Source organism: Mytilus galloprovincialis, chromosome 13, assembly GCF_965363235.1.
Source record: "Mytilus galloprovincialis chromosome 13, xbMytGall1.hap1.1, whole genome shotgun sequence".
NCBI classification, from domain to species: domain Eukaryota; kingdom Metazoa; phylum Mollusca; class Bivalvia; order Mytilida; family Mytilidae; genus Mytilus; species Mytilus galloprovincialis.
The window spans coordinates 34,538,933-34,563,503 of record NC_134850.1 but is presented as its reverse complement, the minus strand read 5'-3'; the positions used below and the strand labels follow the sequence as shown (position 1 = coordinate 34,563,503).

The following is a 24,571-nucleotide window of genomic DNA, read 5'->3' as shown; positions in this document are numbered from 1 at the left end:
ATGCCTTACTTTTTTTAGAGACAATATGCCGACACCAAGAGAACATCCGAGGTCAGCAGTTAAAAGGCAGTCCTACGGTATATTTAAAGATGCAACAGTTGTTGAAGTAGACCCCGACAAAGATGGTAATTTAATTTCTATAATTAAAATGATATTGCCGATATACCGATTCAGTAGGCATTTAATTGTACTATTATAATTTAACGTATGTATATTTGATTCTTAACATTTTTCAAATTTTAATATTTCGGTTTTTTTTTTGGCTTTATATTTTGACAATTTAACGTAACGATACTGAATGTGAACTACTTAGAACTATTGACAATCAGGTCCTAACAAAACAATTGTCAGCTAACAAATGTCCATGATTTAATTCTTTATTTCGCTGTAATTTTAACATTGAGTGGACATATAATTTGTAAAATATAAGACGTATGCATTCCACGAAATGCTGATTATAAAGAATTGTTAAACAAAAGTTTTTGTTTATACACCAGCAGTCACTCGCGGAAACAGAGAGATCAATTTAAGGATGTCATAATAAACTTTCATACATCGTATTATTAATGTAATGATAAAAACTAAAATCACAAAAATACTCCGTGGAAAAATCAAAACGGAAAGTCCCTAGTAATCAAAGGGCAAAAAAAAAACAAAAAAAAACACATCAAACGAAAGGATAACAACTATAATATTCCTGACTTGGTACAGACATTTTCTTATGTAGAAAATGGGGGACAAAACCTGGGTTGATAGCGCAAAACCTCTCACTTGTACGACAGTCTCATCAATTTCGATTTAATTGACAACGATTTGTGAACTAAACAAACAGACATAATGGGTGAAAATACTTTTGACGTTGTATATAAACATCAACTGTTTAACCGTCTAATTGGACAAACTCATGACATGTGAGGGGATTTATTTCTATTTAACAATTGGTTGGATATTTTTAATTCGATATTGTTTTGATACGCATATGAATGCCTACCACATTGTTAAGTGAAAGTAAATACGACATAAAAAAAATATATATATACCAACGAATAATTGTTTTAATTCTGAATAAGCATTAGTAATATTCAACTTATTTTCATAAGGTCCTTTTTAAGTTTAAAACAAATGTGCTTTTTTCAATAAAATATATATTGTGTAAAAATAGGGAAAAATAAATGAAACAATAGTGTTCCGCCATTTAAAGGTCGTAAATCGATAGATATAACACAAATCCGGTAACAAACTCAATCTGAAGGAAGCATATCAACAATAAGAGAAAAAAAACCCAGAAAAACAGAAACACCGCAGTGCAACAAACACAAACGCCAATGAAACATACATAGAGAGAACAACTGCCGTATTTCTGATTTGGAATTGGACATTTTAAGAAAACATGCATGGTTAAACCTATTGATATGTCTAGCTACACCGACCCCTTATATGGCAATGTTAAGGTGTATAGTTCTAAAATATAATCACTACGTGACAGAAATGCAGCACTTATAAACAACAGAACACTCAGCACAAATATATTTGAATATTATAATAAATGTTTAAATATGTAAACCGCAGATTAACACCGAACAGCTTACTTTAACAACAGCTGAGGACAAAACAAAAGGACTTTTTTTTAGCGAATTCTAAGTACAACACAAAAGGGTAGATAGATAGGTAAATGGCTGAAAAATTTCCATTAAATGCATCTTCAAGGCGCGGACATGCTAATTTAGTAAGAACACGGTCCTGCTTTTACAAAACTGACTCACGGATTTCGTCAAAGTGAGACTGTACATGCTTAACCAGTATTTTGTCTTAGTCCTTAATACTGATTGCTGGGTAAAGAAGCAACAACTATCAGGGTTTTTTTTGGTTTGACTTGGGTGTTGCTCAACTCCACAATCATATATGCACTCGATGATACAAGACCAAAACACAACTTATGTGGTTATTATATCTAGGAAGTCGTGGAGTATGAAGATCAACAAAAGTGGATATATACATTAATTAAGCAAAAAGGAGTTCCGTGTCCATACCATTTGTTAATTTTTTTCCTGATTCATTTTAAATTATACAAGTACACACCCGTGATATAGTCGGGGGCGTGACTGAATTAAAGTATATAACTATGCCTAAGCCTTATTTAAGTAATTAGTATTGTCATCTGATAAAGTCATGTCGATTATAAGATACAAAGTTTTCTCTGCTTTCAAATCTTTCTGTTTGAACCCGTCGACCTGGAACTTATCAATTATTGGTAATATTAATTATTTGGAAAACAAAGGTCCTGGCTATCCAGGAATGGAGTATTTTTTAATCAACAGCATTGTCCTATATTAGTTATCTTAGAAAGTCTTGCTGATTGCTGAATAAAACTACAATAGGGAACAATTTGACAATGATTGAATTTAGTAGTGTCCCTTTGATTATGACCCGTGTATATAGCAAAATCCTAAATACACCGTTTGGTGGTGCGCCTGTCAAATGCGGAACGTACAGATAAGGTAATAGCTAACAGGTGAATATACTATTGGTATCGGTATCGGATTCGACCCGGAACTTGTTAATTATTGGCAATATTAATTATGTGGAAAACAAAAGGGTCTGAAGTGGTGTAATTTTTAATCTACACCATTGTCCTATATTAGTTATATATAGAGTTGAATTCTTTGATTTGTCGTTTTTACCCGATGACGGCTGACAAATTGGACCTCGTAATTTTAGTATTATAGATAATTGGAAGACAGGTATGCTTCAAGTAGCTATCGTCAATCGTACTTCAACATTTCTTATTTTATACCAGTCTTTGGTTTGCAGTACATAATGTAATCCTACAATGCATGGTGTAAACAAAGACAACAACAAACCAACATACATTGAATAAAAGCCGCTAAAAACTAATGTGTATAATGTTCATGGTATTGGTATGGGTTTTCAACATTTTTGTAAATGTACGCCACATTTTCATGATAAATAATAAAATGCTATTTCTATATAAAAAAAAAAAAATCCAAACATTTAATTGGACGAATTCGGTAACAAAAGAAAAGAATATTTGATAAAACTACACGTTACGATAAATAGCACCGAAGTCTCAACAAAACAATAATCATCAATCCTTTCACAGTCTGTATATGATGATGTTGTACATCTATTAGTGTAATACTGGCTCAGAAATATACGCTGTTACATTTTTACATTTTTAGTTTCTATAACAGATGAGAAAACAGGCACCGTTAAAGACATTTGCGACTGTAAGGTAGACACAGGTCGAAGCGAAGTGGAAGTTATGTGGTTCAAGGATAGATCAAAAAGTTCACACCGGATTCTCGATTTAAAATATCTTAGTGGAGGGGCTTTTTTCTATTACTATGATCATCTGCCTGCTTTAGGAAGAGGTAAATATTTAATTAAATTATCAAATGATGCAATGGGTCTTATAAAAAAAAATATGTATTGACACATAAGAATATATACTTTTATATACAATTTCATTAAACGAGACCTGTACTCTGAATGAATCGTCAAGTCAACAATGACTATCGATTCAGTACATCGATACATAACTTTGAATGACACCGGTGACGCTTCTTCAACCATTAAATGCAACCAATTTGTAGATTGAAAGGTTGTTCGCAACTATTTCTTAACGATTTCTTAAAAATCGCGTATCCTCCATGATCAAATTTAGGAATTAGTTTTATCCATTACTTTCGGAAAACTCAGTACAAGACGAACTTGACAAGGAAACTAATGAAATGAAACTTTTATACAACAATTGAGAGTCATATTTTTCTAAAATTATAAGAGAGCAAGTATCTGAAGTCTAACCTTCTAAATACAGTTCTCTTATGTGCAGTATCATATTCCAACCAACATGCATGATCTAAAAATATAGTGGGTAGCAAGTTAAACCTATTTAAAAAAAAAATTAATATGGACAATGTTTATCATATTCGAACCAACATGCACTATCTAAAACATCTAAAACATTATTTTTACTTTTTTTTTGGTTCAATACTAAATAATAAAATTTAAAAAAAAACTCTGAGGAAATTTCAAACATAGCAATATTTTTTCAAATGGGTTTCCATTTCTCAAAGTTATGTTGGAAAAACATAGGTCAGATCCGAGCTTAGATCAAAGAAAATGTGTTAAAAAATGTTATATGTTATGCATTATCACAAATCACCGTAACATTCATTTGCTCTACCTGTTTAAACAAAGTCATCTGTGACATATTCCGACCTGTTTTCGTTCGCAAAACACGCTCCATACCCATAGTTCTTAATCTTAGTTTATATTTGTTATTGTACTAGTTATCAAGTAATAACATTATCGGTACCAATTTTCCTGCACCAGATGCGCATTTCGACAAAACATGTCTCTTCAGTGATGCTTATGGTCAAAATATTTGAAATTCAAAGCTTATATAAAAGATGAAGAGCTATAATCAAAAAGGTCCAAAAAGTAAAGCCAAATCCGTGAAAGGAATCAGAGCTTTGCATGAGAGAGATACGTTAATAAAATTTGCAATCCGAGATAGACTTGCCATACCTGTTAAAACAAAATCATATGTGACACATTCCGACCTTTTTTCGTTCGAAAATCACCAACCCTTCCAAAAATATTCTTAATCTTAGTTTATATTTTGTATTGTCCTATATCTATCAAGTAAAATTTTCAATCCGAGATAGACCCGAGTTTTGTTTACGTCTCGACAAAGAGGCATTTTATAGGAGCACTCTGCATCACCGAAATCGAAAAGAAACTGACAATTCCAACGACGACAAAAAAAGCAAATTGAGTCCTCAAACATTACAAAAACACAAAAACTATCACTTTCAAGAACACCGTTTCTTTGGAAATGTGAACATATCTGCTAGCAATTATGGCTCACATCATCATGCACATGTACACATTTGGTAAAAAGTCTCATAACAATTGCCACGATAGAATCATTTCCGATGTCATGTGTGCGTCAGACTTTTCACTCCGGTCAAACAGCTCGTGATAGAATCCATATAGCCATCTAGGAATCTCACAAAGCTGATCACAGCTTAACGATTTATAACACTTACATTTTTGTAGTTGAACAACTTCCTTGTAGTCAGCAAGATGACTTCATCAAATAAACCGCTGCAATCGAAACCGAATCAACGGGACATATATGATTCGAATATTTGCGTTGTAGGATTTATGCTACATAAAAATGGAAATCTCATTAATGGAAAACTGTGTAATAATCACGTTGCTTATGATTTTATTTTTCTCAACCATCCATCATAGTTATTTATAAATGTACGTCAAGATATGAGGCAAGCTGAACTGTATCTGTGAAAGTAAATAAGTCAATTGCGTTTGTAGTATTGAACATAAAACTATAGTGTGAAATGTATACCAGATCTTGAATAAGTTTGTATACGATTAACAGTTACACTATAAGGAGGATTTTGGTTTTTGGTAATGTTTATCATGTTCGCTGTAGTTTTATTTTGGTCGTTCTCTTGCATTTCTCTCAATTGGTAATTCGACCAATAACTGAGCCAGTTTGATATTGTGTCAAAACTAATTTCTTCCGTATTGACATTGACCGGTCTGATAGGTAAATGGGTTGCAAGACAACCTCTATCAGTATCGCCGTCAGTTTCCTTGTCAGTGAAAACTGATTGAACACTTAAGCAAGAGGCATGACCATCCTTGACGGTATTCAGGTCATCAATACAATGCGTTGTGTTGACATTTTCCAAATGTTCTATATCTGTTTTCATTTCTGTACAGTCTAGACAATTAGTTTGTTTGCATTTTTTTTTGGTGAACGCGATAAACAATCTGCGTTTGTATGCAATAAAACCTTGCGGTGTTGAATTTCCATGTCGTATATGTCTACAATAGAAATCCGTCTCGCGATCATACCTTCCGGGTTTAAAAAAAATCTTTAGCCACTTGAGCGATGCATGATCTGTATGTTACGTAAATTTTTGACCATACAAATAATGTCTAAATAGGCACAAGAAAATCACGATCGCTAGCAATTCACGTTTGGTTGTACAGTGTTATTTACTAAAATGTTCGATATCTACATTTTATTTATGTTTGTATGCACATTATTTTATTATTTTGAAAACAAAATACGTAATCATGCAGATAACTTTGAATATAACATAAGTGCGACCGTTGACATTTGAGCCTGCTTTGACAGACATATGAATTTACAAATAGTTGACGAATGGTATAGGATTCAGCCGTATGTACGATAGGTTTATAAATTATATATAAACATCATCTTTATGTGTGTGTTTTGACACTAACATTTATATCAAATAGTTATTGTCTTATATATTTGTAGACTCCCAGGGCTACTTTGCAGTAAATTTTGATCTTGCTAATCAAGCTACAAAAAAGGTAATCTTTCTGATAGTTGGTTCTTGAGTTTAAAAAAGATTATAATGATTCTGGTTATATTTGCATTAACTTAGAATTGTATTACTTATATATATATATATATACATATTATTTTATATAGATTACTATTAAATCCAACATTTCCGGTATAAATAGTTTTACTTCACAAGTACTCTCATGTTTTTAACAATCTTCAGGTGAAACTATACAAGGTAACTGTGTAACGGTAGGTATGTAACGTCATAGTTGTTGTTCAGTATATTAAGGGAGATAAATCGTATCACACTAACGTCATTATCACACAATAGAAAATGCATACTTGGCATTCAGTCGTGATTTAAATTTTGAAATAAAATAATTCTTCTTTACTTCCCGTGTAATGTCACAGTCCATATTCATTTTATAAAATGGGATTATTTAAAAAAAAATCCCCCGACACATTCGTCTCAATGTTTGCTAAGGGGGATTTTTCTGTATTCTGGTTGCCTTATGTGTAGTCGATGAATTCTCACCCTTTCGGTGTTTGACCGATATAAATTTCCTGGCAACCATGACATTTTATACAATAGATCAAATTCTCGGATTAACAAGTAATGTTCTCGTTAGTGAAAATTAGATGTCCATTTGGTATGTTCATTTCCTTGCCGACATGGATATACGGACATGCTCCACAACGACTATCTCGACATTTTGACACACATGAAACAAAGTCAACTACAATTAACTTAATGCAGGAAGACAGCACACCAAAATATAAGAAACGATAAAAGCATAGTAATTAAACAGGCCGATAAAAATGGAGCTATAGAGATAATGGATTCAGACTTGTACTTGTGAAGTCAAACTATTTATACCGGAAATGTTGGATTTAATAGTAATCTATATATATTTCTATACACAAGAATATCTAATATAGTGATCTTTATATATATACTATATTATGATTATAAACAAGATTCTGTCCAAGTTTGATTAACATCAAGATTAGTTTAAGAAAGTTGTTAACATGTCAAAAACTTTAAGAACAGAGCGAATATTTTTGGACGCTGCTGCCACCGCCGACGACATAAACGGAATGCCAAATCACTATTCCCTTTTTTGCGACAAAAGTCGCAAGCTCAACAAAAATGAAGTCCGAGTCCGATGTAAAATGTCACAAAAGAAACTAAGCAAAATGACAATGATACACAAATTAATAAAATAATACTAGTAGTAACTGACATGCCAGCTATAGACCTCAATTAAACTGATTAAAGGATCATGTCTTATTGCTATTGTTTTTTTAATTTTATATATGCTTATAGATTCAGGTTGATATATGGCGTACTATCCAGCAAGTCAAGAAAGACATATATAAACCAAGCTTGTATCTGATATTTGCAAATCATACAGATTTAGACAAAAAAGAATCAAAAGGCGATAAAAATGACAAGTTGGACATGGTTCTTATGGAAGAAGTACTTGATTTTGCAAGTTAGTACTATATCTATTGTTTTAACATTAGAAATGATACAGATTTATTACTAGATAAACATGTAAATGTGTCAAATCAATATTTAACTAACTTCTGTATACAAATGATGCACTTTCGAATTCTTATGACACGTTTTGAAGAATCATTTAACAATTTACCGAAAATAAAATAAAAAGAAAACACATTACCGAATCTTTTTTGCACAAAACAAGACTTAGCAATAATATAAGGTGTAAGGCATCTAACAAAAATATCGGATCAGCAAATGCAACTTTCGAAACTATAAAGGAATTACAAAAATTTATCATTTGAAACGATAAATTCTCGTTATGAATATAATAATGTTCTATTGCAACAAAGAAACTGAAAGTTCAAAATGAAAAAATTGTTAAGCATCGCTGTTTCAATATTGGTGGAGATTTCAACCATCAATTCAAGGCTTATAAACATCACATTATAAAACTAATGAACTACGGCATGCTCATGTTCGCTTTACTTGAAAATTAATCGATCATCAAAGGCGCTGCACTTTAAACAGGACCTATTTTTTAAAAATTGAACTTGAAGTTGAATGATACTGACAGCTTCCTTTCAAACAAATAGATAACACGTTGTCTATACGAACAAAGCTTTTAAAAAAAACCTCATTTTGATCACGGACCGGGGAGCCTAAAGCGAATGTCAACTGTTTTGTAAAACATATTGCATAACATGTCGTCTACAAAAGGAGCACATGTTTATCCAAGAAATTAAGATGTTTCTATCAAATACGTCAATATTTTTTACGCATCCTAGTAAACATACATATATGTAACAAATATGGTGTTTATGACTTTACAGAGAAGACCAAACTTCCATGTCACGTTGTAGGACAAAAAGTTCTATTCCACAGCGGTTCCAATCATGCTGTCTTTATACACTATAAGACAGAGAAGGATACTGTTAAGGTATTTGAATTTCATTTTCGAGATCTGTTATTAATCTTTTTAATTATATTTGTATTTAAACATTCACATTAGGTTAATTTGTTTTTGGAAAATTGTAGTATTTATTCTATCAAAGCTGACAATTAAAACATTTTCTAAATTGACTTCTTTTTTTTGCAGTGTGTATATTTATAATATAATTTTTAAGATCTTTTGAAACATATTCATGAGAAATATTCTAAAAGACTCTCTAATGTTTATAACTTTGGTGTGAACGAACGGTGGACATGGATACCATAAACAAACTCCGTTGAAAGTAGGTTATGACACTATTTGACCTCAAATTCTAAAACATAACAGTAAAGTACTAATATCACACATAACTGCTTTGTACAGTCGGATCAGGTCAACATGACTGTTTAAGTCTATTTGTTTTACCAGGAGTTATAATCATTTAGATTTGTTATCATCACCAAATTCATACACATTTTGTTAGCTCTCAATACTCAGTTTGACTTCATTACACATAACTTTATTGATACTACAATGGCTTACTCGCTGTTTCAGGAACTTGTAGAGAAAGGCTTCCGTAAATTCGAAAGGGGTGACATGGATGAAGAAAATGGAGAAGACGAGATTCATTACTTCCTACGAATGGCAAAATGTAACTATTATTTCTGTTCAGTTGATTAAATTTCACTAGAACTGCATCATGTGCATATAAGTAATAAATTATCGTTCATTTAACAAAACAAAGAATATCAGAAATATTCCTTGTTTAATGGTATTAGTACACTTACATAGTCAGATTTTGTTGGTCCCTATGCATAGCAATGAGCAGTCTGCAACTCATATGATGGGTAAATCAAAACTTATAAATGTACACTTGTTTTGGTATATATGTTGTAGTATCTCACTACAAAGTGATAGAGCCAAAACTAATAATTCTGTTAACAAATAGTTCCTATTTGTCAAGTAGCTTTTCAACTGTTCAAACCGATTTGCTTTTACTTGAAGTTTAAGTTATTTCTAGATTTAGGACATATGAAGTACGGCTTCTTACAAATAGGACAGCATATTTTAATTTCGATGGTGCCAGCCCAGTAGTCAGCACTTCGGTGTTGACATGAATATCATTATATGGTCATTTTTATAAATTTTCTGTTTACAAAACTTTGAATTTTTCGAAAAACTAAGGATTTTCTTACCCCAGGAGTAGATTACCTTAGCCGTATTTGGCACAACTTTTTGGAATTTTGGGTCCTCAATGCTCTTCAACTTTGTATTTATTTGGCTTTTTAACTATTTTGATCTGAGCGTCACTGATGAGTCTTATGTAGACGAAACGCGCGTCTGGCGTATAAAATTATAATCCTGGTACTTTTGATAACTATTATGTTGATTGCCGAAACTGTAAATTTAGATACGATTATAGTTAATTTCACTGACTTTAAATACACTTTAAATAACTATAATGGTTACCAAATCAACAATCTGATAAAGTCTTTGAATATTGTTTTTGCTTTCATGTACATTAATTGCTCTACAATCCATTGATACCTAAATATGGACATTGACCAAGGTGATATTTGTCTTTGACTGGTAATATATATATGTGTTTACAATACATACATTTGATTGTTATCTGTGTACTGATTGATACTGATGTATTTGAACCATGATTGTATTAATAGTTGCTTTTTGCTTTAAATTGAGAGTTTTTTTTCAGATCTGAACTGTTTGTCATGTGTGTATTCTTTTTATGCTGTTAAGCCCTTCTTTAAGGATTAATAATTTAGTTAATACAGTTGACAAATTTTTCAAACACTTGGAATCTGGATATAAAAGATTTCACAAACTAACATTACATAGTATTTATTGTTCCAGTTATAATTTGCCAGTTTGTCATTTTCTTATATGCAATATGTACTTAAACTCAAACTTACATGTTTCTAATAAATAGACGTCAGTGGAGAAGCTGTGTTGCCAGTCGTCATATCCTTGCGAAATGGTGGAATGACAACAGAAGTGATGACATATACAGCAAAATCAAAAATTCCTATAATTCGATTAAAGGTAAAGAATATGATTTAAACTTTAAGATATATATGTATATACATGAAATCAAATTTCGTCTTTGTGTTTATTTACTAAGGCTTTTTTTTCAAAAAATGACCCTAAAGAGTAATTCTCTGGGCAAATCTTACTATGATGTGTTTTTCTTTAGTTAATCATTGTTAATAGTGGAAACATTTTAAATCAAAATGAAAAACATAATATCAGATGTATTTGAATTTGACAAAAAAAATAATATTGAAATTTCGAATAACATTTCTCGCTACATTGCAGACTCAATGTTGGCCTTCGGCTGTCGTCTGCTCTATGGTCGGGTTGTTTTCACTTTGACATATTCCTCATTTCCATTTTCAATTTTATGAAAAGTATTTTGATATTTTGTAACATAAATTTATAACGCCGCCCGTTTTGAGATCGAACTCTTCACTACAAACAATGTGTTTTCGTAACTTATCCCTATACTTCGATTTTTGAAAGAGCTTTTTTTTTTTTTAACTTTGTAATAATATAATAATTTGATCTACAGAAATACAGACTTATTTATTAATATATTTAACGTTCATACGGATGTTTACAGAAGCACAAAAAGACATATATCAAATTTAACAACCTTAATTAAGACTTTTAATATGTATATATATTTTTTTAAATATCACAGAAACACAGCTTGGATGTAAGTATTTTAACCCATCAGAGCATAGATGATGATTCTGTACAGATGACAGAACACATAACAGATATAAAAAATCCATGGAGCATCAAGACATCCAAACCAAGGGATTACACACTAGGAAAATATGACGGAAAAGACGATCCAGATGAAATAGCTGTTATTTCCAAGATTCAGTCGGAATTTCCAGACAATTTAGACGCTTTAGTTTGCTGTCTGTTAATCGGGGGTATGGATCTTTCCGAAAAATGATACATAAATGCAAAAATATCATCAGAAATTCTTTAATTTTTATGCCTCAGTTATAGTAATACTTTTCAATACTGAAACCAAATGAAGCTGTTTTTATGGCTTAACAATATATACATGTGCTACTGTACTAGAAATGAGAACATGCTGTTTGATCTGGTATTAATACGTCAACAGGAATTTCCATGATCCTCATATAGATAAAAATGTCGTTTAATAATTCCTTAAAAATTGAGAATGTAAATTTTCATTTCGTCAATTAAAGCAATATTTATGTTAGTAACTCTAATATTTGCAGTGTCAATGGTAGAGGGGTCAATTGAAAAAGAAATATTTGTAAGTACATGAACATACCATTAAATGAATGATATAATTCCAAAACGCTTTTCTAGATATATCTGCATCATCAATATAATTCAGAAAAAATAAAAATAAAACAACAGTCACACAGACATTGGTATGAAATGTGTTATTGTCTGGCTTTTATCCCCGAGGGTATAACCAGCACAGTAGTCAGCACTTTGTTGTTGACACGAATATCAATTGTATGGTCATTATTTTATAAATTCACTGTTTGCAAAAGTATAAATTAGTCGAAAAATACTAAGGATTTTCTCATCCTAGGCATAGATAACGGTAGCCGTATTTGGCACAACGTTTTGGAATTTTGAGTCATCAAAGCTCTCCATCTTTGTACTTGTTTGGCTCATTAACTAATTTTATATGAACGTCACTGATGAGTCTTATATAAATGAAACGCGCGTCTAGCGTATAAAACTGTAATTCTGATTTCTTTGATATCTATTTAGAAAATCGAAGTAAAACATATTGACGACCCAGTTAATGAGAATGTGTTTGAAGTTCCGGTATCAATTACAAAAGAGAACTAAATTAAACACCAATGTTGATCTTTTTACTTTTAAGAAAGTGATTTTTAAATTTTAAAGTGTCAAAATCATTCACAAAATGATTATAAACAATACAACTTCTTATATTATCTTCGTTTATTGTCAAGGACATGTTGGCTTCTTCTTGTAAAGGTTTAAGTTCTCAGTAGATTTGAAGTGATAATTTCCTTACGAGGCAAGTTAACAGCAGGGCGAAACCTTTCATACTTTGGTTAAATATTTTGCTAAAAACAAACTCTTTTAAATAGTATGTGTCCACATGCAAAATTAAATAGAAATAGTAAATCACATTCAGCTTTTAACAGTTATTGATTTTGAAACAAACAAACATAGTAGTTTTTCTTCGAAACCGTCTCTTTAGAAATATTGATGTAGGTTATACATTTAATACACCAGTGTTACCTTCAATTTGTCTTTTAGTAATGGACAATATCTTGGATATCTGTATTGCTTTTGATGTTGATTTCTTTAATATCATTTGGAGTACAACAGTTAACATTTAGTATATGCAGGTGAAATCGTGGAACGGAATGATTTTGATGAACACGTTAATTTCTTTTTTTTTTACATCTACATATATATATTGAAATGACAAAAATTAAGAAAGTAGAATGTAAATAAAATTTCAGGGATCATATACAAAAGTGTATCCGAACGCCTTGTCGATGTACCTTTTAAAAGAAGGAAAATGGAGAATACCAAAAGAGAATATCAAAACGTCTTTTGATTATAGATCACTCGAATACATATTTGAACAGGTACGAATATAAGTAAATATTTAGGTTAAATAGATATAGGAAGATGTGGTGTGAGTGCCAATGAGACAACTTTCCATCCAAATAACAATTTGAAAAAAGTAAACCATTATAGGTCAAAGTACGGCCTTCACCAAAATTACTAGTGTAAAACCATTTAAACGGGAAAACCAACGGTCTAATCTATATAAAAAAACGAGAAACGAGAAACACGTATAAATTAAATGTCTTATTATCCACCATTATCAAAATAAATGACAAAGAAGAGTACAACAAAGTCGTCAAGTGGAGTGTTGTGTGATTATTTGTCTACAAAATTAACAAGAACGTAAGACAAATACTGAACGTATGTGTACAGGGTGATTTCTTAAGAAATAGCACCATAGATTGTCGTGTGAATCATTTGATCTTTACTTACCTTTGCAACTAGGGTATTCAAGTTTGATATGATAATGAGCCACCATATCTACGCAGTATTAAACTTTTACACACAAATATGCTGTAGTACAATTGAGAGGTTTAGCTAGCTCTAACACCAGATTAATCGACCATTGTTAACACAGAACAATGCCTCGACCAAGTCAGGAATATGACAATTGTTATCAATTCGTGTAATGCGGTTGAGCTTTTGATTTTGCAATTTGATTTGGGACTTTCTGTTTTGAATTTTCCTCGGAGATCCGTATTTGTTTTACTTTACTTTTTGCAGAAAATATCTTTTATTTTATTAAAGAAAACAGTTTTATAGAATTAAAAAGAATCATACATTGAGAAATGGTATTCTTATTTCTATTACGGATGATGATTTATTTGGATTTGTTTTACTTATTCCAGATACAATGATTACACAAAAGATCTTCATATTTTATTATTATAGTTAAACATATGTTGGTTTTTTAATTAAAGGATATGACAGCAGAAATTAAAAACGGCCTATGGTCTTATCTACAATCCATGACCAATATGGCATACAAAACTCCTGATTTTCGAGGTATCTATATAGTTATTGAGTTGATTCTGTGTTGAGTGTATACATATAAACATATTTACAGTAAAACTTTGAAAACCACAGTATATAAAAAAGAGACTTCGACTATATCAATAAGGATGTGATCAGTTAACAATTTTTACTACATAAAAAACACCTTATCACAGATAACGACGGATAAGTTCTAAACATTGTAGCCACTATAACGTCCTTTTTTATTTGAATGTGAATACACAATTAAATTATGATTGTGCACGTATCAACATGAGCAAGACACTAGCTGACACATGTGAAACAGGGTCTACCTACCTATGGACAACATACGACCAGTCTTCGTTTATCGTGGGGTTCGTGATGCTTACTCTATTGCTCCTTATGTTGTGTTCTAAATAATGATACTTGTTTAAGTATTTTTTGACTGTTGTTGTTTATCGTTAATTTTCGACTTTTGAGTGTGAATGTCCCTTAGGTATCTGTTGTCTTTTTTTGTAAAGCATTGATCCAAAGCCATATTTAAACTAACCAAATTTAAGAGAGAGATTTATATATTGCACTTTACTATTGAACAATGGCAATTAAAAGAAAACAGAAACAACAAGTCTCACATGAATGCATGCTATCATACATGAATAATTGGTAAGAAGCAATTAATTTTTAAATTGACGTGAACAGACTGGAACACCTGACGTTTATTTACTGATGTATGACGTCATTGTCTAATATTTTTGAGGATCAAGTCATGGCGATGATCATAAACATATGAGGCAGTAGGATCAAAGCTAATATGTACACATTGCTGATAACCCCTTTAAACACATATGAAACATCTTTGTTTTTCTCAAAGTAAAAAAAGTAGACGATTCAAAAGATGAAGACGAATCAGCAAAAGCCAGCAAAACAGATGAAGATAACAAAATAACTAGCAAAATAGCCAAAACAAAAATATTTTTGAACTTCAAAAAGGATAAACCAAAGAAAAAAAGTAAGTGCGAAGTTTTTCCAGATACACATTTTTTATTTTATACATTTCGATGTAAATTACTGTATACGGAAATCACAACAAATGTCACATGATATTTTGATATGAGCGTCACTGATGAGTCTTATGTAGACGAAACGCGCGTCTGGGCTACTAAATTATAATCCTGGTACCTTTGATAACTATTTACACCACTGGGTCGATGCCACTGCTGGTGGACGTTTCGTCCCCGAGGGTATTACCAGCCAAGTAGTCAACACTTCGGTATTGACATGAATATCAATAATGTGGTCATTTTTATAAATTTCCCGTGTACAAAACTTTTATTTTTTCGAAAAATTAAGGATTTTCTTATCCCAGGCATAGATTACCTTAGCCGTATTTGGCACAACTTTTTGAAATTTTGGATCCTCAATGCTCTTCAACTTTGTACTTGTTTGGCTTTATAAATATTTTGATATGAGCGTCACTGATGAGTCTTATGTAGACGAAACGCGCGTCTGGCGTACTTAATTATAATCCTGGTACCTTTGAACTATTTACTGCGAATGTATTTGTTTTCTGTCAAAGAGTCAATGCATCTGTTGGAAAACATAATTGATTGTTTATATTTGGCATATGGCACATGAAAAGATTTAAGAGTGCTAGATGAATATACATCTTGCCACTGAAACAAGATACATACATGTACATGCACGACTATCAGGACAATCAGGAGCTTCGTTCATGTTTTGTCTTCATACGTAGACAGGACCAAATATTAAAACTATCTTCACTATCTTGTTTTACTTGAAAACAAGATTTTTGCCGCGTTTTATATGGGATCACTGCCTGGACAGTTCAGAACTCGAACAGGGTTAATGCTGATAAATCATGATTTTTTTATGTACTGTTATTTAAACAATATTATTTTTATTTTTTTTTCTAGTGGTTTAGAATACTTAAATGTTATTATTCATTAATTTTGATATGCTCGTTTTTCTTATTTCGATTGGAAAACACATATAAATGAACTTAGTGTATTCACATTTTTACACAGAACGCAAACAACTAGAACTCAAGGTTTCAACGTCTGAGTTGTACGGTCTAATTTTATACGCCCTGTTGAAAAAACAGTATTGGAATGGTGCACAACAACTGATAGAAACAGGATGTGTAAGTTCAAAGTATTACGAAAGTTATGTATAATTTTAACAGAAAAAAAATCATACAAAACTTACAACTGTTAGGAGCTCTTGACTTGTGACAGACGTAAAAATGCGGTTGGGTTAAACATATTTGTTAGATATCCCCATTTACCTCTAGCAAATTTCGACTAAAAAAACACACGGCAAAACACACAGTCAGAATTAGTAACAGAAGCAACTACGCAAAATTACAATGTTACATAAGTTAGCAAAGACATGCTAGTTACAACCCTTAATTATACTGAATAAAAGATTATGCCTTCGTCATATGAAGATCAAACACAATCCCTCCCGGTAGGAGTTTAGTCATACCATCATAAACTATATCAGACGAATCTATGAATGAATCATTGTCAAGACCAAAATATATAATTCTTAATGACCTGACAGCATCGTAGCTATATCCCATTGGTTTGCTTTTGTGGTTATGGCCATTTTTTTGTGATTTGTATATAATATCACCATAACATATTGAATGTAAAATACGTCTATATAACAATCTATATTTACGAATGATGTCCTTAATCTATTAATCTGTTTAGAAAAAAACATTTCTTCCAATGAAGAGTTGTGCATATTAAGACAACTTACCAACTAAACGTTTTTTGCATTGATATGTTTTACAATTCAGATTAGGATTCGTTATATTCTTATCGGTTGTGTCATCTTAGAAGATGAAATCAGTAACTGGAGAACAAATTCATTCCTAAAGGAAAAATTGCAACGATTGAAAAGGTAATTATAATTCAATCTTTAACAGTATTGGGTCGTATCGTTTATTCTTTCATTAACATAAATATTCTTCCATGTTCTAAATATCTTTGACGTAGTTTACTTCCTTTCATGAGTTTGCTTCATGAATTACATTAATATTGTACCAACGTTGATTCACGAGCGAAGACTGTAATAACTGTCATGACTGTTTACAATGTACATTAAAACCACAAATGACTAAACATTTTTTGAGTCTCGTAAAGTTAATGTTAATCGATCCATATGTCATGTATAATAACTCTTCAATTTGAGATCTACGAAAAATCTTATCAAATCTGTTTTTCTGTAAGCATTGTATCCCTCTTTTTTTCAAAGTGCAATTACTCAGCGAGCAATTCGAATAACAAGCTGTATTAACGAGGCTGACAAGAAAAAAAAGGACGTATCCGCCAAAATAAAGGACGTATCCGCGAAAATAAAAAAGAACAAATTACAAAGTTCTAATAAAGATTCAGAAAAAAAAGAAGAACAACAATTGGGAGAGCATATTAACCATGCTGGACGGCTATTGGTAAATCATGGATACATAGAGGATGCTATCAAGACTCAAAACAAGACTTTTCTTGACAACAGCACAGTGAGGAATATCCTAAATGAAATGTGGTACGGTACTGAGAAGTTAGATAAGCGAACGGTTAGTTTAAGATTATCACATCTATTTGTAGATGTATAAGGACTACATCGTGTGACAGAATATATGTTATAACGCTTACTTTAAGTCTAGACTTGATTAAAGCAGTTGTAAAACAGATTCACATAATAAATTAAGTGTTTATATTTTTGCATTTTTTTTTATTCGAGCGCCACTGGTGAGTCTTTTGTAAACGAAACGTGCGTCCGTCGTAAATACAAAATTTTATTTCCTGGATTTTAAAATAAAAATAAAGAAAAAGTAGAAGAGAAGTTCGTCTTTATATGGCTGTTTTTCGCCTATCTATTGAAAATAAACATTAATAACATTTACAAGAGGAATAGAATGTAAAAACTTATGTAAAGGTATTTGGTTTCATGCAACAAAACGATAAGAATAAGACAACTTCATTTCGAAATTATAGAAATACACACATTTGACAAGTGACAATGTGGTGAATTTGCAGATAGTTGTATGAGTTATGTGAACTTTGTTAGCTCTTCTGAGTTGCATGAAGTTACTAATTTGAAAAATATAATAATTAAAACAAATGACGTTAAAGTAAGTGAACATACAGTTGGGTGCAGACCAAGCATTACATAAAGTAAACGCAAGTTAACGTGGCGTGCACATATTTCGTTAGTTGACTTTAAATTTCGCGTTTACTAGTAAACGCCCGTTTACTTTATTTACGTTAACGCGGTCAAAATGGAAATTTATAATGTCTACTCGAGTAAACGCGCGTTTACTCTGTGTCCGTTTAGTCAGTAGTAAACGGCCGTTTACTTCAGATTTCACTAGTTTAATTTTACGTGCACGTAAAAGTAAACGGGCGTTTACTACAGATTTCTTAATTGTATTTTTACATGCACTTGAGAGTAGACGCGCGTTTACTTTTCGCGTTAACTAATTGTGTATATTATAAAATAATTGTCGGATGCATTTGTACATTTATTTACGTTGTTGAAATGACTTAATATTTTACGTATATGTGTTTTGAACCTTAACAATCAAAAATACTTTTTATTAGAAATAATAACATTTATTAATTGCAAAAAAAGTCAGTTCCAAAAACTTTCAACAGCGGATTTTCTATTTTTCTGTTCAAAATTTACATGTACAAATATCGACTCACAATTAAACTGGCATATTTAAAAAAAAAATCAATAGATTAATTAAAGAAGTGTCATTTCATTAAATGCAATCGTCAATATGTTGATCGAAAATGGACAGATGGATATTTTGATGTACCTTATCATGTGATATATTAGGTCAGTGTATCAAGGATACGAGTACAATCTACGTTACGCGCGTTTACTACAAACAGTAAACGGGCGTTTACTTTTTTTTACAAAAATAGAAGATACGCCTTTTTCGCGTTAACGCGACGAAACGAGAAAGTAAACGCCCGTTTACTTTTTACAAAATTAGAAGACACGCGGTTTTCGCGGAGGTAAACGCGAAAGTAAACGCCCGTTTTCTATTTATGTCTACTAAAATTTCGTAGTTAACGCAGAGTTAACGCGGCGTTTACATGAAGTGCACGCGAGTAAACGCCGCGTCAACTTTTTAGGCCCGTTTACATGTAATGCTTGGTCTGCACCCAACTGTACCAATGATTGTATTTTTTCTTAACTTTAAGTATTCATATTTGTTATCTAGAGTGTGCGCTTCTTCGGTCTTGCTGTTGTACACATAATTGTGTTGCCTTTATTAATGATAAGTATGGAAGCAGGTCCTTTAATTAGGTGAGTGTGTGTTGTATTATTATTCATTTTATAATATAAACCAACTTCTCACCCATTGAAAGCGATGTAAACAATTAGAAACTTAAAAACTATCACCAACACATTAGCAACCTAGTGGAACTTGCAAGTTGCAAAATTTTGATGAAACAAAAAGAATATTTGAGATCAGAAAAAAATAATCATTAGTAATTTTATAAGAAAGGTTAACACTACCAAATCACAATACACCTTCAAAAAATGGCTGCTTTCGTGAATCGGTTCATTCAAATTAGAAAGACAAACACAAATTTTGTCAAACAAGTCAGAACACTGAGAAATGCAAAAGATATTTACTCCTTTACCCGTTGGACTCACTGAATGATTGTTCTTTATTTCCTTTGGTCTCTTCCTTTTTTGACCCATTTAGGGACATTATGTTTTCTGGTATGTGCATCCGTTCGTTCGTTCGTTCTTGGTTCCGTCCATTCTTTCGTTCGTTCGTCCGTCCGTCCCGCTTCAGGTTACAAGTTTTTGGTCAAGGTAGTTTTTGATGAAGTTGAAGTCCAATAAACTTGAAACTTACTACACATGTTCCCTATGGTATGATCTTTCTAATTTTGAACATTCTTTGTTTATTTTTAAACAAATCATCAGATTTGTACTTGCAAGAACAATATCTCGGGTTTCATTTGTGAAGCAGGTTTCTCTCGGAGGGAAGGGTTTCGTTTTTCTCAATTCTCAATCTTAGGTTTTCACAGTTGTGATATATATAATGTTGTTTATCTCTGTGTTTTTCTTTTTGCTTTGGATGGCGTTGTCAGTTTGTTTTCGACTTATTGTTTAACAATTATAAGAAAGATTAACACTGTCATTTAATTATTTCAGGTTTTACAAGAAGTATAACCTTCCGTTCATGAAAGTGTCCTTGCAAATGGTATGACAATTCATATTTTACATTTCTGTAGACCAATTCAGTACTTTAAAGCATTACCTTTAGTTCAAAAATATTTATTTATAATGGATTCGGAAACAAGTTATTGCAACTTCGATTAACCTATTTCGACTTTCCGGGTATGAGTTTTAGCCTGCTCTCTTTCGAAATCTACAAGGGTGTATTTTACGTGCAAGAGATATGGCTCACTCTTTATACGAGTCAGCCATTTATCGTCCTCATTTGGCGGACAATCAACGTTTCTCAAGATCATACTCGCAAATTGTGTCAAGAGACAACCGAAAATTAAGAACCTGACATTTTCTCAACGGAACGGGGATCGAAGCAGGAGCCTTTGTGTTAGAAGTCCGATGCGCTAACAACTACACTATGGCTCTCTTATATTTTAAAGTAACTGTGCTATTTTCAGTCGTTTGTAGTGCAGGATCTACTTATTCTTCAGGAGCACCTGAGATATACCCCAGTTTTTGATAGGGTTCGTGTTGCTTAGTCTTTAGTTTTTTCTTCTGTACTATTATTTGTCTGTTGTTTTCTGCAAAATTTTGTAGCCATGGCATTGTCAGTTTATTTTCAATCTATGAGTTTGACTTTCCCTCTGGTATCTTTGGCCCCTGTTTTAGTTTCTTGTATTTTTGTCTGGGATTGATCGAACTTACATTCCACAGACTGTATAACACTAGAGCAAATCAATCACATCTTTCAATGCTTTTATCCAATACGACTCTAAATTAAAAAAAGGATTTGAGCTTTTATGCTGTTTTAACATTGCCTTATAATCATGATAATGTCTTCTGGTCGTGTTAGTGGTTTTTGTTCTCATTAAGCATTTGTAGTGGAAAAGTAGAACGTTATCATTTGTAACACACATTACTTAGTTGGATTCGTATGTTATAATTATGGTAATGATTGACAGGATTTACATGTTCTGCATTCAGATTTATCTCTTGATTTATGTTGCAGTTTGGCTTCTTAACGCTCAATACTGCATATGCATACATGCTGTTGTTTGACTACAGTGATGACAGAATTACCTATTCGGACTATTTTATAATAGTATGGATGGTCAGCTTCTTTGTGGATGAAACCAAGCAGGTTATTTGTTAAATACTTATTTTTATAACTCATCTATGCTTCAGCAATTCTACGTTATTCAGCGAAAAATATTGGTAGACGGTTTCTAAAAAAACAAAAGTATATTAGAATGAAAACTCGAAAGAGAAAATAGAAAGCTTTTTTTTTAAATATGTAATTCGAAAAAAATAACATTCAGAAACACGACCAATAACGCCTAAAACAAAATACAGAAAAGACAAACAAAAGTCAACAAACAATTGCTCACAATACTAATTTCAGACATACGAAGCACATGTAAATGCCACCGAACCGAGGTTAGTATTGATGCTCTGTACGGATGAGGAGAAAGGCTTCATAGTTTGGAATATCAAAATATTCGTTGATGTCGACTATAAAAAGAAGATATGAAGCGATCCTACCTGTTTTAAATTCGACTAGATAAATGAATTAATCTCACGGAGTAACTAATTTCCTCACATATATGTAGTCTCAATAAATATGTTCATATGATATTAGAAACATCGTTTACATTAAAATTCTGGAGTCGATTTCACAAAGATTGGTCGATAGCATACTGAATTGTCCATGACTAACGATCAATCTTAGTCGTAAGGTTTTTTTGTAAAACCGACTTCTGTTGTTAAATAATGTATAATTTGGTTTAACGTACAGTATAATTTCCGTAAACCAACATTCGGTTCAGTGTCCCTTTGGACACGTGACTTCTACAAGGGTGAAATGCATTTATTAAATGAAAATGGTGTACTACACTGAATTGTAAACGTAATTTTGTCATTTTTCACTCATTGCAAAATGCTGTGCAATTGTCGAAAAAAATACATATAAAATAAACTAATATTTGTTGTGTTTTTGAACGATTCATTTATAAGCCGAAACGGTGTAGTGACAACTTATAATTCGGGAACATTGAACGTTACATAAATATGTATACAGACGATACATTTTGAACCTTTGTGGTCTGTATAATGTCCCTTGATATACATGTATTGTATGTGTTTAAGCCCCTATATATGCTTATATTCTATGTAACATGATTAATCTACTCGTAGTTGGACACAGGATTTGAAATGTGAATAGTTTATTCTTTAGTCTACGCCAGCATATTCATGTATTGTAAAATGAACTTTTGATGGAAAAGCCTTGTTGTACATAGTTTGAAGATCCTCCTTCTGTTGATGCTATACGTGTGTATGTTTGTCATGGATTCTTTTTCGGAAGCATTTACTTTCTCAAGGTGCTTCTTGTTTTGATTTTTCTTGTTTTTTGTTTTTGTTTATAGAATGCACTTTTTTTCTCAGGGACTTACTGTTTAGAATTGTCCTTGGAGTTCGGTATTGTTGTTATTTTACTTTTATTGGCTACTGGTATACGAAATGCAACATAATAATACCATTAAACTATCCAGTTCTGATATATTCAAATGGACGTTTAATATAGACTCGAATTAAAACATGTTCTATTTCTATGTTCTTAAAATTTTATATATTCATGTTGAAAGTTTTTTTTTCTGAAATTCGCCATTTGAATATGTTTTTACTCTTTTAATCACAACTTTTTCATACATATTGTGTGTGTTCTACTTGTACCAGGCAATTGCGTTCATGTTGGACGTCATTCTTCTCTCACATGACAAGAAACTGACACTAGATATATTGATTTCACGGTAATGTAAACAAAAATGTATTGAAATAAATGTTTGGTAGGAAAATAAAACCATGTCTATGTATTTGAAAAAAATAATAAATGTTGAATGTTTTTTTTTATGTTATTTAAGCTCATCGTTTCTATAATAAGAAAAAAATGGAAGAGTTATGCTAGTGATTGTTGGAACCAATTAGATTGGCTGTCAATAATAGTTTATGCTTCTGGAATGTTGATAAAGTCATGCCAAGGACCCCGGTGTCGAGATGCATCCAAAGTTTTGTTGGTGGCAGCATTTATTTTCTTATCAATAAGAATTTTAAATCTGTTCTGCATGTCAGCAATGTTAGGACCAAAGTTAGTCATGATACGAAAAATGGTATGGATTTCAATTGATATATAATGACACTTCAAATTGTTCAATCTTATACCATACGAAAAAGTACTACTCGATTGTGTTTTACACTCATCAAAGCTGCTTTAGTTATTGTACAAATCTGACAGTGCACTTATAATATCAATTCTAACAATTCTAGCTATATTCTAGCTTTTGCAATTTATATTTTGATGTTTTAACTAACACTGGTGTTGTCAATTGGCTATGCTAATCCGGCGGTTAGCTTGTGGAGGAAGATATCGTTTTCCTCTTTTTAAATTTCGATGCACACATTTTGTTGATTTCCGACACACAGTCAAAAGGTAATAGTAATTCAAAATTGTGTTATAATGCTTTCTTTGTTTCATTCACCTTAACTCACTAATTAGGTGAAACAATGCCCAATAGAAAAGATGTATGTGTTCAAACTAAAGTATATAACACACGTGATGTACTCTTCTCTATTTGTCAGAGGTACATTTTCATCGGTTCCATACCATTCATTGACTTATTGATAACTGTTTGACGTAGTTTTCAGCACTTTGTTAATTTTGCAGTGTTTTAAGTATATGAGTGTGGAGTCTACCGGAGTTGTCAAAAAGAACACTCTACCTTATGTTGAAAAAAGTGTTCTTCCACAGACTAAATGATGCCGATATAAGCAACTACAAATATTCGTATTACCGCAACAGTGTGCACAATCTGTATCGTATAGTAAGCTACAAAACACTTCAATATATACAGTTTTTTAAACTTTCTGAAAG

At 31.8% G+C, this 24,571-nt stretch overlaps 1 protein-coding gene across 1 annotated transcript in view; it reads left to right on the top strand.

The window, feature by feature from the left end:
- Positions 1–24,571, top strand: part of LOC143056427 (uncharacterized) — a 34,070-nt gene that overhangs the window by 2,170 nt on the left and 7,329 nt on the right. The window contains exons 3-21 of the mRNA XM_076229515.1: positions 19–125; positions 3,201–3,392; positions 6,344–6,399; positions 7,704–7,872; positions 8,714–8,820; positions 9,367–9,463; positions 10,763–10,875; positions 11,534–11,774; positions 12,093–12,130; positions 13,332–13,460; positions 14,364–14,448; positions 15,290–15,427; positions 16,464–16,579; positions 17,243–17,346; positions 17,701–18,019; positions 19,679–19,764; positions 20,629–20,677; positions 21,656–21,787; positions 23,565–23,810. Coding sequence (XP_076085630.1) covers positions 19–125; positions 3,201–3,392; positions 6,344–6,399; positions 7,704–7,872; positions 8,714–8,820; positions 9,367–9,463; positions 10,763–10,875; positions 11,534–11,774; positions 12,093–12,130; positions 13,332–13,460; positions 14,364–14,448; positions 15,290–15,427; positions 16,464–16,579; positions 17,243–17,346; positions 17,701–18,019; positions 19,679–19,764; positions 20,629–20,677; positions 21,656–21,787; positions 23,565–23,810 — 2,524 coding nt within the window. The remainder of the gene's footprint in view (positions 1–18; positions 126–3,200; positions 3,393–6,343; positions 6,400–7,703; positions 7,873–8,713; positions 8,821–9,366; positions 9,464–10,762; positions 10,876–11,533; positions 11,775–12,092; positions 12,131–13,331; positions 13,461–14,363; positions 14,449–15,289; positions 15,428–16,463; positions 16,580–17,242; positions 17,347–17,700; positions 18,020–19,678; positions 19,765–20,628; positions 20,678–21,655; positions 21,788–23,564; positions 23,811–24,571) is intronic.